Source organism: Bos taurus, chromosome 5, assembly GCF_002263795.3.
Source record: "Bos taurus isolate L1 Dominette 01449 registration number 42190680 breed Hereford chromosome 5, ARS-UCD2.0, whole genome shotgun sequence".
Lineage (NCBI taxonomy): Eukaryota > Metazoa > Chordata > Mammalia > Artiodactyla > Bovidae > Bos > Bos taurus.
The window spans coordinates 30,188,243-30,202,616 of record NC_037332.1 but is presented as its reverse complement, the minus strand read 5'-3'; the positions used below and the strand labels follow the sequence as shown (position 1 = coordinate 30,202,616).

The 14,374-nt window shown below is 57.4% G+C and overlaps 1 protein-coding gene across 5 annotated transcripts in view; it reads right to left on the bottom strand.

The window, feature by feature from the left end:
• Positions 1–264: 264 nt before the first annotated feature.
• The window catches only part of FMNL3 (formin like 3), a 51,281-nt gene continuing 37,171 nt past the window's right edge, over positions 265–14,374 (bottom strand). The window contains exons 6-26 of one of the 5 annotated variants that reach the window (XM_005206314.5): positions 13,069–13,221; positions 11,784–11,892; positions 11,531–11,607; positions 11,091–11,184; positions 9,963–10,037; positions 9,137–9,247; positions 8,684–8,833; positions 8,140–8,241; positions 6,963–7,242; positions 6,469–6,537; positions 6,255–6,379; positions 5,858–6,060; positions 4,838–5,072; positions 4,629–4,697; positions 4,438–4,518; positions 4,208–4,337; positions 3,491–3,651; positions 3,093–3,194; positions 2,497–2,589; positions 2,112–2,235; positions 266–1,195 (exon numbers count right to left, since the gene is read on the bottom strand). In XM_005206314.5, coding sequence (XP_005206371.1) covers positions 1,107–1,195; positions 2,112–2,235; positions 2,497–2,589; positions 3,093–3,194; positions 3,491–3,651; positions 4,208–4,337; positions 4,438–4,518; positions 4,629–4,697; positions 4,838–5,072; positions 5,858–6,060; positions 6,255–6,379; positions 6,469–6,537; positions 6,963–7,242; positions 8,140–8,241; positions 8,684–8,833; positions 9,137–9,247; positions 9,963–10,037; positions 11,091–11,184; positions 11,531–11,607; positions 11,784–11,892; positions 13,069–13,221 — 2,632 coding nt within the window. In that variant the 3' untranslated portion in view covers positions 266–1,106. Of the gene's footprint in view, positions 1,196–1,867; positions 1,985–2,111; positions 2,236–2,496; positions 2,590–3,092; positions 3,195–3,490; positions 3,652–4,207; positions 4,338–4,437; positions 4,519–4,628; positions 4,698–4,837; positions 5,073–5,857; positions 6,061–6,254; positions 6,380–6,468; positions 6,538–6,962; positions 7,243–8,139; positions 8,242–8,683; positions 8,834–9,136; positions 9,248–9,962; positions 10,038–11,090; positions 11,185–11,530; positions 11,608–11,783; positions 11,893–13,068; positions 13,222–14,374 lie in introns of those variants that run through there. The other 4 variants (XM_059886636.1, XM_005206315.5, NM_001191506.1 and 1 more) reach the window with 4 other exon arrangements.

Here is a 14,374-nt window from a genome sequence, read left to right as displayed (position 1 = left end):
ATCAGTCGTGTCCAATTCTGTGTGACCCTATGGACTGCAGCCTGCCAGGCTCCTCTGTCCATGGGCTTCTCTAGGCAAGAATACTGGAGTGGGTTGCCATGCCCTTCTCCAGGGGATCTTCCCCACCCAGGGACTGAACCTACGTCTCCTGCATCGCAGGCAGATTCTTTACTGCTGAGCCACCAGGGAAGCCCCTCTGTGGCTTAGGTCAGCCTAAATGGCCGATGTAGCCCCTATGCTCAGAAAAAGGAGACAGAGTCAGGCCTGGTATTTCAAGCCTTTGTTGAGAGAAGGAAGGTTTGGGGGTTTATATACAAGAGAGAAGGAAGTGGTACATGTACAAAAAGGAGTGGGCCCCTGTGTTCCCTTCAGGGACTGAGAAGAAACTGGCAGGGGATGGAGAAAACAGCTGAGACCACCATGACCCTGCCCCCTGCCAGCAAAACCTAGCTGGGAAAAATGAGGATGCTGTTGGCACATCCTTTGTCTTGCTGTCTCCAGGTTGGGGAAGAGGAAACGACCCCTCTGCTCACATTGGCAAGGACAGAGTCAGCCTTGACTGCAAAGGGCCATGGGCAGGGAGTGTGGGATCGCTCCTCCTTGTCACTAGGGCACAGCTGGGCAGGCCCAGGCTTAGGAGGGCCTTGCTCCTGGTAGAAGGAGACCTGAGGCTGGCAGGGTCCAGGGCTTGCTAAGCTTGGACACTCCTAGATCACAGCTGACCACTGGGATTCAAAAAGTAAGGGGAAAAAAGAAGGGATACTTGCTTTCTCCTCTCCTCCCTCTGCCTCTAGTGACGGCGGGCCTAGGTGCCCGTGGCCTAGCTTAAAGCTGGAAATGGTTTTTCTAGCCCTGAGCTGGCTCTTGAGGAAATGAAGTTGAAGACCTTGGGAGCAAAGTGCAGTGCTGGAGGCACCAGGGAAGTGCCAGGCCCTGAAAGGCCTAGTGCCCACAGAGGTGGCAGGCAAGCTGCAGCTTTGAGAGCTGGGATGGACTGAGAGCAGCACAGCCCTCTGCTGGGCCCTTGGACAGCTGCAGGGCTTCAGGTGCACTGGCTGGACCTGCAGGACTCCGAGGGTTGAAGTGCTTCTGCTTCCAGGAGGGTCTCAGTGGGGGCCTGGAGCCCGAGGGGGACCAGCGGGTGGTGCAGCACTCCTGGCTGGATGGCGAACGACGAGGGGCTGGTGGTGGAGGCCTGTGGGGAAGACAAGAGGCCTGTGAACAGGCAGGGAGGCTGGGCCAGGCCCACCTTCTGTAGGCCCAGCCCCACAGGCAGGTCTAGCGAAGAGCCAGCCGTGAGGCTGATGAGTGAGATTAAAAGAGGCTGGAGTGGACAGTCAGGGTGGACTCTGCATGTTCAGAAGAATAGGCGGGGGTACTAGAGGTCACTAGGGAATGGCAGAAACAAGGTGGACTCAGCAAGAGCTAGAAGCTGGGAAGAGATGCCAGGCAGACTGGATATCAGGATACAGGTCAAGGGTCATCTGATGTCCCTGGGCAGAAGCCACTGCCAGAGCTCATTTGAGGAGGCAAGGACAACGGACACCCAGGCCCAGGACTGGAGCTGCTCAGCCTCAGTAATCAGAGGTGGCGCCTGGTCCTGGCTATTTGGACAGCTCCCTACCCCTTGGGTCTTAGTAGAAGCCAGGACAGCATTAGTGGGAGAGCACCACTTCCCTGAGGGTACATGCAGGGGATCAGTCACGCTTCTCAGAGCATGGGGCATGCAAGGGAAGAAGTATGTGTCCCCCGTCACCACGAGGCTGCCAGAGGATGGTTCCAAATCATGCAGGAGAGGAGGTGCCTGTGGGTCCCAGCAGGAGTGCTGGGAGGTGGGCATGCAGAGGGCAGCTGTGGTGCCCAGTACCTGTCAAGGGCCCCAGCCTTGGGGGTTAACAGTTTGACTCATCATGGTGGGCTGCATCACAGAAGAAGCGTGAGCCCCGCTTGGCAGTACGAGCCGTGAAAGGGACACTCTTCAGCACTGTGGCCCAGGAGAGAGACACAGTGGTCAGGCCCCATGGGGGTGGGGTGGGAGGAGGCCCAAAGGGCTATGGGAGGGGTTTGGGAGCCACCCAGCGGCCAGGCGTCAGGAAGGGCAAAGGGCCCACCTGTGATGATGTCCTCAATGGTACCATCCTTCCCCTCGTAAACAGGCCGGTGCTCCTTGGCTTGGCGCCGCCTCAACTCTGCAATCAGCTCCTGCTGCTGCCACTTGTTCCGCTGAGATGGGGTCTAGGGCCGAGCATTTGAAGGGGAAGGGAGTCAGCACTAACGCTCCATGGGGCTGGTTCCTGCCTCAAGATGCACTCAGACCCGCTCACCAGCACCCCACCCCCATGGCCTGGGAGTCCCCTCTTGTAGCCCCTCTCCCCAGCCCGTGGACTCTAGCTAGCATCAGGCCCTCTGGGTGGTCTTGGGGCTCCAGCTGTCTGCTCCACCCTCCACCTAAGCCTTTGCCCTGTTCTCCAGGCCCCAGCTCTTGGTCCCACCCACCTTGGCATCCAGTTTCTTGGCTTCCTGAGCCAGCTGCTTCTCCCGCATTACCTCCTCCTGTTTCTTTCGGGCTTCGTTCTCTTGTTCTGCTTCCTAAGAACCAAGAAAGATGGTGTGTGTGTGTGCATTGAGGATGGTGTGTGTATAAGGATGGTGTTTGTGTGTGTGTGTGGAAGATGGTGTGTGTGTATAAGGATGGTATGTGTGTATAAGGATGGTGTGTGTGTGTATAAGGATGGTGTGTGTGTGTTGAGGGTGTGTGTGTTTAAGGATGGTGTGTATGTGTGCTGAGGCTCACACAGGCTATGAGGGGAGGAGCTGACACTGAGGGTGGAGAGTGGGTGTCAGTGGGACCAGCAACCCCAGGTGGCCACCCTCTGGAGGGGTACTTCCTGCCCCAAACAATGACAGGAAGGGCCTGGGCCCCCACCCTGCCCACCAGTTCACAGCTAGGAGGCCTGTGGCCAGCTTCCATTGATCCCTCCCAGGACTCAGAGGAGGAGATGAAAAAGGCCCAGACTTGAAGCCCAGCCCTCTCTCCCCCTACCCGATTTCTCTGAGGCAGACGCCTCTTTAAAAACCTCTCTTCTACTCACCTTGTAAGAACGAATGAATCGGACAAACACTGGGAAAAATACAGAAGGAGGTGTGGTCTTGGGACTCTCACCGAAGTAGCGTACTACCGCATTGTAGGCTTCCTGGGGAAGGGGTGGGCAGAAGGGGTCAGCCTGGCGGGGAAGGGGAAGCCAGCTCCCACCAGGGACCAGTCAGGACCAAGGAGAGGCAACAACGCCCCCCCCATCCCCCAGCCCCTGTGGGAGGGAAAAGAACAAGGGCTCCCAGAGCCCCCCTGGAGTATGTGTCTCCAGAGGCAGCTGCCTGCCACCACAGTGCAACCCCTGCCCCCTAATCAGCCAGCCAGCTGCCTGACGAAAGTTCTCTGAGCCAAGAGCCGGAACCACGCTGCTTCTACACGCCTCCACCCTATGCTCACCTCGGCCGTCTTGGCGTCACGCTGGAGCTTATCCAGTTTGCCTTCGTTGGTGCTAAGGAAGTTGCGCAGGACGCTGTTGTCATGTATGCTGCATTCCCGCCGGATCAGCTCCATGCCCCGGCCCAGCTCCTTCACGTCCAGCAGCACATTCTCCAGGGACACTGTGGTCACCAGAGCCCGGGCTGAGGACTACAGCCCTCCCCGCAGCGGGGACTAGCTTGGTTCCTCACGCCCTGCTTCCAGAGCTCCCACATGGATGGAGAGGGGCACACCAAGCTAGCCAGGCTCTTACAGGGCGGGCAAGGAGAAGGAGTGGAGGCTGTGGGCTCGTGACCCTCCAGATAGCCAAGGAAGCTGAGCCAGAGACTGCTGGGCTCCAACACAGAGCTGCCCCAGGCCTGCCCCGGTTTCAGGAGCAGGACAAAAATAACAGCGACCCTATGTCTGTGGGGGGCTTCACACACATCACAGAGACATGCAGGCTCCAGGGCCAGCCTGCGGGGGCAAAGAGCCATGGCTGCCTTTCTCTACCAGCTCCCATAGCACCCAGGTGGGCAGGGCCGGGTGGGGCAAGGGGCCTGTAGGAAGGCTCTCTCTGGGGTGGCCCCTGCCCATGGCCCCAGCGGAAAGCTTTGAAATATCAGAAAGAAAAGCCAGAAAGAAAGGCACCCAAGCGTCTTCTCCTCATAGCTTCTGGGGATTGTCCTGGGCTCTCACCTGCAGCGGCTTTCTCCACAAAGTGCAGCTCGTGCCAAAAGTTAGCCAGGTCTGGGTACTTCTCCTTCACCGTCAGGGCGATGAAATGAAGCAGGGTCATCTTCCTGTCGGTGGACTTGGTGTCCAGCAGCTGGTCGAGGGGGGCAAAGGGCAACGCAACAGGTCTGAACACCTGGGCTCCACAGCTGCCCCTCAAGCTCCCTGGCTCCGTGTCGCCCCTACCCTCTTACCAGATCCAGGCTCTGGAGCTTGAAGCCATACACAGCTCCCCGCTTGCTGCTGTTCATATAGTTCCCCAGCGCAAGTATGATCTGTCCAGAGGTGCACCAGAGGGACTCAGGGCAGGCCTTCCTCTCTGTACAGCTCCAGCCCCACCCAGGACCTGGGGACCACCCGCACCCACATCCACAACCTCCCCCACCTCCAACATCTGCTTCAGCTTCTGGGAAGACTTGACAGAGGCAGAGGCGGCAATGATAGCGTTGAGTTGCTGGAAGGCAAGAGGAAGAACTAAGTAACCCCACGCCAGGGCAGGATGATGTCAGAGCAGGGCCAGCAGGGAAGGGGGCCAGCAGGTCAGGAGTTGGGCGGGGGCACTGCAGACCACCAGGATTCGGGGGAGAGCCGTACCGGCGTGAGCATCTGCAGGTTGTCCTGGAAGTTGCCCAGGAAGGCCATGCCAGCCATTCGCTGGGTCAGCCGCTCCACCTTGCTGAAGAGCAGCATGAAGCGGTCCTCAGCCGTCAGCTCCTCCAGCGGCTGCCTCTCCCGCTCGTACTGCCGCAGCAGCTTCACCTCCGCCTCCGTGGGCAGGAAGCGCATCAGGCACTCCACGAAGTCAACGGGCAGTGTCTGGAGGTCAAACCTGTGTAGGAGGGAGGAACCACCTTGGGTCTTGCCTTTGCCCACAGTATCTGTCATCCCTTCATTATCCAGTTCCTGCAAGGAGGGAGGGCAGGGTCTTGAGCAGCACACAGCCAGAGGCAGAGGACTCACTGCCTCACCTCCAGTAACTCCAGTACTGATGTTACTCAGCACCAGGAAAAGTCCTAGAGGCACAGTCCATTCTTGTTTAAGAACTCTTCAGTATCTTCCCTCTGCAGCTAAGAAGTTTTAACTCCCAGATGTGGCTTAGGAGGCCCAGCCTGCAAGACTTCTGCTCACCTCTCTGCTCTGTCTCTTTGGCTCCCCTCCTTACACTAAAGCCAGAGTCAATTTTCAGTATCCAGGGCACCATGCCTCTCCCTCTAGGCCCCAACCTGCACTTTATATACACATACATCCTTCAGGTCGCAAGTGAGACATCGCCTCCTCTAGGAAGCCTTCCCTGATCACCAAGCTCGGCTACCTGGCCCTCGCTGTTCTCCCAAAGCCTCCTGTACCTCCATCATCTTGGTGGTTACCACCCAGTGTTACTGGACTGTTCCTACTAGACTGGGAGCTCCCTGAGGGAAGGTCTGGGCTGACTACCCTGCACCTCATACAGTGTCTGGCACACAGCACAGATGTAGTAAGTTCTGGCCAAGCCACTGGATGACTGAGGGAGTTCTGTCGATACCCTGGAATCCAGGGAAGGCTGGGGTCCCAGGTGGAGATCCTAAGTGGGTTACCAACAGCTGGGGACCAGGGAAAGTTCAGTGGGAGCCTCACGTGTGGATGGCCCTGCAGATCTCCTCAGCTGAGCGGCCAGCCTTGCGTAGGGTGATGGCCAGGTTCTTGGCACGATTGGCTTCCAACAGGGTCACCTTGCTGGCAGCCTTTTGTGCTGTCTTGTTCTTGGAGCAGATGAGATCGAGGGCAGGGCCCTGGGCTTTTGTCTTGAACAGTTCTTCAAACTTGTCCAGGTCCAGGTCCTGGCAGGAGTCACAAGAGGGCAAGTGCTGTGGTCTCACCCTCGGGAGGGCCCCTGGCAGCACACCAGCACCGGCTCAGCTCTGGTGCCCCAAGGCTGAGCCCGGGGGCTCCTCCAAGGCCAGGAGATCTAGCCTGAAGGATACCCTAGTCCCTAACCCCCAGCCCCATCCCTCAGGGCCCCAGGCCCTGCTACCTCCAAGATTTTCTCATCATCAAGTTCACTGAAGACAGTGCCGCTGATCTGGTTGGGTTTTAGGGCTGTCCAGTTGAAGACGGGCAGCCGGAACTTGGTCTTGATAGGTTTCTTAATGCGAATGGCTAATTTAGAAGGAGGAACAGTGAGACAGGAGCCAAGAACACACTCCCTCGGTCCCACTAGCTCTGCCCAGAGCTCTCAGGACACTCACCTGACAGCCCTACTGTCAACACCACAGAGGGGGCAGCGCCAGGGAGCGGCGGGGCCGGGGGACACTTGTCTGGGGGAGAAGAAATGGCACAGTGACTCAAGGGCCAAGAGACCCCTCTGCTCGCCTACCTGTCCTTAAAGACTTTCAGGAGAGCAGGCTGCATGAACTCCCTGCCCAAGCGGCTCCCAGGGGTTCTGACTCCGACTCCCAGGGGTCCCAGGGGTGGTGGTGCTGGTCTCTGACCCACTCTTTCCTGCTTTAGTCTAAGCCCTCTCCTTGAATGTCTTCAGAGGAATCAGAAGCAGCATCTTTATGCTCCTTAAAACAGATCCACACCTACTCTTAGAATCCCTTCCCTAGTAACCTGAGCATCCCTCAGATCCCAACCCTCCCCCAGCCCCTCCCATCTGACTTTACATCCTTCGAGCACATCCCCTGTGACCTCACAATAAGGCTGCACCTCTTGGCTTTTACCAGGTAAAGGTTCTGCTTACCTGGTAACGGGGGAGGAGGCGGGGGCAAGGGAGGAGCTGGCGGTGGAGGCAGGGGCAGGGCCTCCTCAGCAGGGGGGGCCAGAGTGAGGAGGTCCAGGTCGGAGTGGGGCATGCCCTCATTCAGCTCCGCAGAGCCCACCCGGGCCAGAGCCTCGCTGCCCATGGACTCCAGGCCCCGGGCACTGGGCTCCAAGTGGCACCGGCGCTGGAAGGCCTCCTCTTTCTCTTTAATGAGCCGCCGCAGGGTGTGTACCTGGTGGCTTGTGTTCTCGTAAGTCTCCTGTTGGGCAGAGGGCACCATCAGGAAAAGAGCACCTGAAGGCCTCTGGGAGGGAGGCTTCCTACACCGGGGTCTCCAGGAGAGTGTTCAGAGGCAAAGAGCAGCAGAAACCCAGGTGGGGACTGGGGGAAGCTAGGATGCAAAGTAACAAGAGGTGAATGGAAGCATCGACCACCTGGCCGGCACCCGGCAGTGGTCCAGTCCAGTTTCACTGGTCCCTCAAGACTTGGGTGGAAGTTGCCTTGTAGATGCTCCCTCAACCACCAGCAGCCTGCTATGGCTGCTCTCAGCCCTTGGTGCCTCAGGCCTGCTCTCGTTCCATCTGGTTTGTACAACTGCTCAGCTGGAAGCCCCCTATGGACGAGGCCCTGCCTTAGCCACCTCTGTGTCCTCCATACTCCTGACAGAGCACTTCAGACTCTTAGCAGGGGCTTGGCGGATGTGTGCTGGGCTCAACAGAGCTGGCATAACTGTATTCCTGTGGGAGAACAGGTAGGTTGGGGCATGATTTTGCAACTACATAAAGTTCAATGAGGGACAGAGAAGACACTGAAATATGAGGAAGCCTTGCCCTCCAGTATGGGATGCCTGGTAGAAACCCTAACAAACAGCCCCAAGGAGCTGGGCTGGGAAAGCAGTGGAGGTGCAGGCAAGGGAGAAGCAGGGGGACGGGCTGGAGGAGAAGGCGGGAACTCGAGGGGTCTCCACCCTTCTGTGTGTGCATCTGGCCCACTCTGGCTCCAGCTTCCCTCTCCAGCTAGATCCTGGGGTGAAATCATCAGTGTTCCAAGGGTGAATCAAGATCTGGATTCTTGAGGACTTGACATGACTCAGAGATGGAAAGCAAGTTTCCCTGGCCCCAGCGCCCAGGGGCGCCTTCCCCAGGTAACTTCGTACCTTGACGCTCTCGAGTTCCTTCTCCCGCTGCAGCAGTTGCTTCTCTAGCTCCGCCACACGCATCATGTTTTCATTCTCTAGGTCCAGAAGCTTCTCTGTGAGCTGCAGGATGAGAAGGGCAGGTCTGGGGGCCAGTCCTAAAGCCTGGCCACTCAGCGGAGCCTAAGTCCGAGTGACCAACCTGGGCCCGACCCCTCCACCCAGGGCTCCAAAGGCAGCTTGGCCCAGTGGCTTCCCTACGGACTCCTGTGGGCCTGGGGTCTGAGGCTGCGGGAAACAGTACCAGGCAAATGGCTACACCCAATTCTCTGGAGCCCAAGGCCACCTCACATCCAGGCCAGAGGTCACCAGTGGTGTGTTCACTCCACTGCGGACGGCCCCGTGCCTCAGCCGAACCATGCGCCGGAGAGCCCTGCTGGGTTCTGAGGCTTCCCGGGGGCTCAGTCAGGAGCTAAGTAGGTTGGCTCGGGATTCCTGGACTCACATGTCCCCATTCCCTCCCCACCCTCAACAGCGGTCCTGGCAGCAATGGAGGGCCACGTACATGTGACACATGCTCCTCCAGCTCTTCCACCTTCTCCAGGGCCACATTCTTGGTCTCAGCATCCTCCAACAAACCCCCCACATCGAACACGTTGTCCAGGTACGCCTGGATCTGCACCTGCAGCTTCTCGCTCTCTGTGTGCCGTGACTTCTAGGGAAGAGCAGACAGAGTAGTAGTGGGGGGAGCCTCCTCATTCCCTCCAAGATCCCTTCCTAGAGCTAGGGCCCGGGGAGTTCCTCCTGCAGCAGTGTCCGATTCTTGGCCCTGGAGCTGACTGATTGAGCCCTCTGCGGGAAGGCCTGAATCCCAGGCCACAGAAGACAGGTGGGGTGCCAGGAGCATCCATGACTAGGCTCTTAGAAAAGAAACACCCACTGTGATACAGCTAAGCTGGTCCTCTGTCCTGAACTGTCCTGAAGCACCTCCCACTGTGAGGACTCCGGCCCAGCTCACCTGCAGGAACTCCTCCAGCCCCAGCTTTGTGAACTCATACTGCAGGTGGACCCGGAAGTTCATGTCTTCCACTGAGTGCACCACGATGTTGATAAACTGCATGCAGGCCACCTGGGGGAGGAGCAGCCCGGAGGGTCAGAGAGCTGAGACAGAGATGGTAGGTGGCTGGCAGAACCAGCATCATCAGGGGATAATCAAAAGGAGTGAGTAAATCGGGAAGGCTTTGGGGAACAATAGCAAAATAAGAGTATTTTCATTTAAGTCAAACAATATTCAGTGTATGAAGACAAACTATAAGAGAAATGAGTATAAATGAAGATTTGTGCTCTGATTTCCTTTGCACATCAGCAGGTTTTTTTTTTTTTAACTTACTTCTATTTTTATTTTTTGGCCACATCACCTGGCATGTGGGATCTTAGTTCCCCGATCAAACCTGTGCCCCCTGCAGTGGAAGTGCAGAATCTTAACCACTGGATCACCAGGGAAGTCCCTCAGCAGGTATTTCTTGAGACCACCCTACCAGCTGAACACCTTCGACTGAAGAGAAGTGAAGCCAGAGGAAAAGCTGGGGGAAAGGAAAGCTGCTCAGGAAGGATCCAAATCAGGGACCGTAAGGCCAAAAAAAGGAGGAAAGGAACCAGACCCAAGACAGAAAAATGACCTCGTCCTGGAGTTTCCTCTGGGGTGAGTGGACAAGCAGCAGTTACTGAGTAGAGAACCACTTGCGGTTCTACACAGAATACCAAAGCACACTGTCGGCCTGGCCCAGCTCTCAAGGGTTAGGTGGCCCTGCTGGGCAAGCACCTGACCCAGCCCAGCTCCTCACCATGAAGTCGATGTTGCTGTCCTCATTCCGGAAATACTCCATCAGCTTCTCAAAGCGGTGCAGCTCCTTGCACACCTGAACAAACAGACTTTCTCAGTGACAGGATCTGTCCCCTGCAGAACCCTAGCACCCCCCGAGCCCTGGTTCTTAGGAACATTCGGCAAAGGGACTGGTTCTGACCAAGTGTAACCACAACTCTCTATGTAACTGGCCACTTGGGACATGACATAAGAAAGCCTGGGACCTGACATTTGCTCTGGGCCTCAGAAGGGGCTCAGTAAAGGTGTGACCTTAGTCTGGGCTCTAGGTGCCTCTGGGGGTAGGCCAAGAAGAAACAAGGGGTCTGGGGTACTGAGTTATTGAAAGGAGTGGGGTGGAAGACAGGTGGAAGCCAAGGCTGAGGCAGAACGCTGAGGTCCTAGCAGGGATGCAGGAGACAGGCTGGGGCACAGGAAAGCCCCAGAGCTGAGAGGGGTCCAGAGACTCCGCTGAGCCTCTGGCTTCAAGGAGGAAGAGCCACTTCCTGGCTTGAACAATGGATGCTAGGGAAGAGGTCCAAAGAGGAGGAAGGGGTGGGACCAGCAGCTGCGGCTGGATGTCGAGGAATCCTATGTTCAAGCAGATGGGGGTTTCAGAGCCAGGCCCCGGGGCTGGGGAATTCCAAGTAGGAGGTCCCTCTCCCTTTACCAACAACAGCCCCCTCAGGAGAACCCCTGCTTCTCCTCCCACAACAAGTATAACTACCTTGGGTTCGACCAGTGTGTTCACTGCCTCTGAACCACCCAGGGTGCCTGTTAAGGCACAGATCACCAGGCTTCCCAGGGGTCCAACCATTTACCAGGCTCTTCAGGTATTCTGCACAGTGGGTTAGGACTGTGGGACTGTAGCCCTCAATGAGGGCATCCTTTGCTGGCCAATCAGGGGCATCCCCAACATAAGATCTAGTAAGACTGAAGTTTGGCTTTGGGTTTAAAAAAGCAGGGGGCAGACCACCTAGCTAAAAGCACTGGGCTGTTAAAATCCCCAGGATGTGTGAGATCACAGGAAAGGGTGCTTCGCTACCTGGCTCCCATATCCTCCCCACTAAACACACACATGCACACACACACACGAGTGTAGGACACTGACCTCTTTGAAATTGTCAAAGGCAGCGAGAATGATTTCGTGACCTCCTCGTACCAAACACACAGCTGCCAGGAGCTCTAAGACAAGGGCTTTGGTCCTAAGGGGTGGAAAATAAAAATGAACACCCTCGCCCCTGCCCTGGCCACGACACAGTTCATTTGCACACCTGTGTGAGTCCTTCCGAGGGAACAAAGACAGCCTCCGTGGTGAAGGAGAAGGTGTGGGCTTGGGAGAGAAGGCAGGGGAGACAAGCTGGCTCCCCTTCCTAAGCTGTGAGGGAAGCAGAACACTCCTTCTCCAGCAGAGGGGAGGGGGCCAAATTGAGGCACTGCCCTAGGCCACGGGACCCAAGACCAGGCAGGACTTCCGGACAGGGACAAGTGGAGCCCAGATCTCCAGAGCCCTGGGCAGAGAGGGGAGGAAAGGAGAGGAAAGGAACTCACCTTGGATTCTTGTTGTTGAGACTCAGCGCAATCTCATTGACAGCATGAGGATGGGACATGACCAGGTTGAATCCATACTGCAGCAAGGAGAAAGGACAGGAGGGGAGACGGTGATGGGGGGAAGGCAGACCCCAGCTGGAGCTCCCTGATGGTGGCTCCACCCACAGACTCATCCTTTACAAGCTGCTGCCTTCCTAGCTCTCCTGGTTGGGAGACCAGGAAGAGACACCCATGGCCAGTGCTATCGCCTTACCTGGTAGTTCATGATGGCTCTGAGACAAAGGATACACACGTGGACATCATCCTTCTGGCTCACCAGGCGGGAGTTCTTCAGGGCCCTGCGCCCAGGGAGAGTGCTGTACCTGGGGGAGAGGGGGCTTCTGGTGAAGGGTCGGGGGCATGCAGCATCACCCAGACAGCAGGCTGCCCCTCAGCAGCAGGAGGAAAGGGGGATGGAGGACCTTGCACCAATAGCCCTGAGAGAGAAGGTGCAGGGGGCAGGTGCTCCACTGTTTTCACCTCCCTGGAGCAGGTCTTTGTCAGTAAATCTCCAGGACACCAGCTTTAAAACCAGTGCCCAAACCATCCTAAGCCCAGAGCTCCTCCAAACACAACAGGAGCTGTGCAGGCCTTCCTGGACCTCAGCATGGGTCCAGGAGACATCCATCTGAGCCCTCCTTCCTCCTCCTCCCAGTCACTGCATCTTCTACACATCCCCTGGGGCTGGGGCACCTTGGCTCCTACCCCACTTCTAGGTCCTAGAAAAGACAGAGCAGACCCCAGAGGCTACAAGAGGGCTGGGGCGACCTCTGACTTTGCCCCCAGTGATGTTTCATGGGAAATAAAGGAAACACAAATGGTATCTGGTCATGCATGACTAGAATGATGAGCAGTGTCAGGGGCAAGACCCAAAGGAGACAAGGAGAAAAGCATGGCTGAGAGAAATCATGGAAAGGGCCACAGGGCCCAAAGGGAAGCCTCCCTCTGTGAAGGGGCTCTGAGAAATCATCTAGTCCATCCACCTGCATCCCGGCAGGACAGCTCTTCAGCTACTGCAGACCAACGCACACGCTACAGCCTTGGAGGAAAAAAGGCCTAAAGGAAGAAGTGAGGGAAAGGTGAGCAGCAGCAGGCTGGTGGGGGGTGGTCTCCGGGCAGCTGATGGAGCAGAGGGAAACAGACATGAAGGCAGGTGCTGGACCAGCCGGTGAAGACCAAGGAGCTGGATGAGGACAAGCCCTGCCCAGGGGCCTGGAGGAATGGCAGAGTGAGAGTGAGGAATGGAGGGGCCCCCAGAGAGGGGGAGACGAGAGGGGAGGGCACAGCTGAGGGGGATGTACTTACCCAGGACAGATCGCTGGGCAGAGTCAGGGGACAGAGAGGACAGACCAGAGACAGACTGGCAGGCAGAGGGCAAGAGAGCTGAGCCTGGAAGCAAGAGTGAAGGGAGGCGCGTGAGCACTCACCGCCGTTACCCAGGACCTGCACGGATGGGGGCGAGGGTGGGAGGCAGGCGGGCAGAGCAAGAGCACACATACCGGAGCACAGACTGGCGCGCAGAGCGAGCGAGGCTGTTGGTGAAGGGGGCTGACAGGGCGCTGGGTGGCTGCAGGTCCTCGATAGACCTGCTCCAGGACCGGAGCTTGTCAAACGCACCATCGTCACCACTCTCCAGAGCCTCAAAGTCAAACCTGGAGCAGGAAAGGACACACATGCACGCACACAGGAGAAATTCAGTGCCAAGCCCCTGGCAGGCCCACTCCCGTCCGTTAGACCTTGAGGGCCACAAGAAGCAAGGGCAGCCAGAAGGAAAAGCGGAACCGGGCAGCAGAGACCCAGCCCTGGCCGGGAGAGCCACTGGCACAAGTGTGCTGAGCAGGGCAGAGGCGCCATGAGCCATGCCCAGAAGGGGCATCTGAGGAGATGGGGATGCTGGGAGGCCAGCTGCGGCTCCCCACTGGCCAAGCAACTCCAGGAGTCACCTCCCATGAGCCTGAAGGGACTCGGGGGGCTGGTAGTCTTTCTGCACCTCCAGCCATAGAAAGGACATCTCAGAGAAGCCATGGGTCCCCTTGAGTCAGCCCGAAGAGCGGCGGCGGGGAACCGGACAACTGCAGGTACTACTAGGCAGCCGACAGCAGCTGCCGGAGAGGCCTCTCAATGCCCTGAGGGGGCCTGGGTGGTTCTGGATTATGTTCAGGAGGGCAGGTCTGAGTGGAGGGGGATGGGGGTCCTGGTGAAGCCAGAGTGGGACAGGCCTCCATGTTCAGGAGGAACTCTACAGTCCCATCCCAGCACTGAGTTTTGATGGCTGGGTTCTCCATGATTCTACTTGAGGTTTCTAGGTTTTCCTGGCTCAGAGGCTCCTCGCGCTGCAGCTTCCCTTGGGGGAGGGCAGAGATGTGAACTGGGGTCCTTAGTCCCTAAGAGAGTTGGGACGGCTTCTTTGTCACTTTCTGCTTCTCGGACCAGCTGTCTTCCCCAATCAGCAGTTTGGGAGTGTGGCCAGAATAAAGAGGACAGCTCAAGATGATGAACCCACAGGGCCTTCTCCCTTGCAGGTCCCCTCATCGGATCTCCCCCTCTGAGAAACAAGCCCCACTCCCCTTTCCTGTCCTCTTCCCTGAAGAGGGTCATCCAAGACAGAACAAGCATTTCCAACAGGCTCCTTAAATATGCACAGCACCAGGGTCAAAGTCACAGAGGCCAAGGCTTTCTGAAATAGGAAGCGGTATCTGCAGATGCCTGAATGTTTCCAAGAAAGTAGGAGCAGACTTCAGGATCCTGACGGTCAGATGTTTGATGGGGCTTTCAAGTGGACCTCGGAGGAGTCTCCAGGACAGG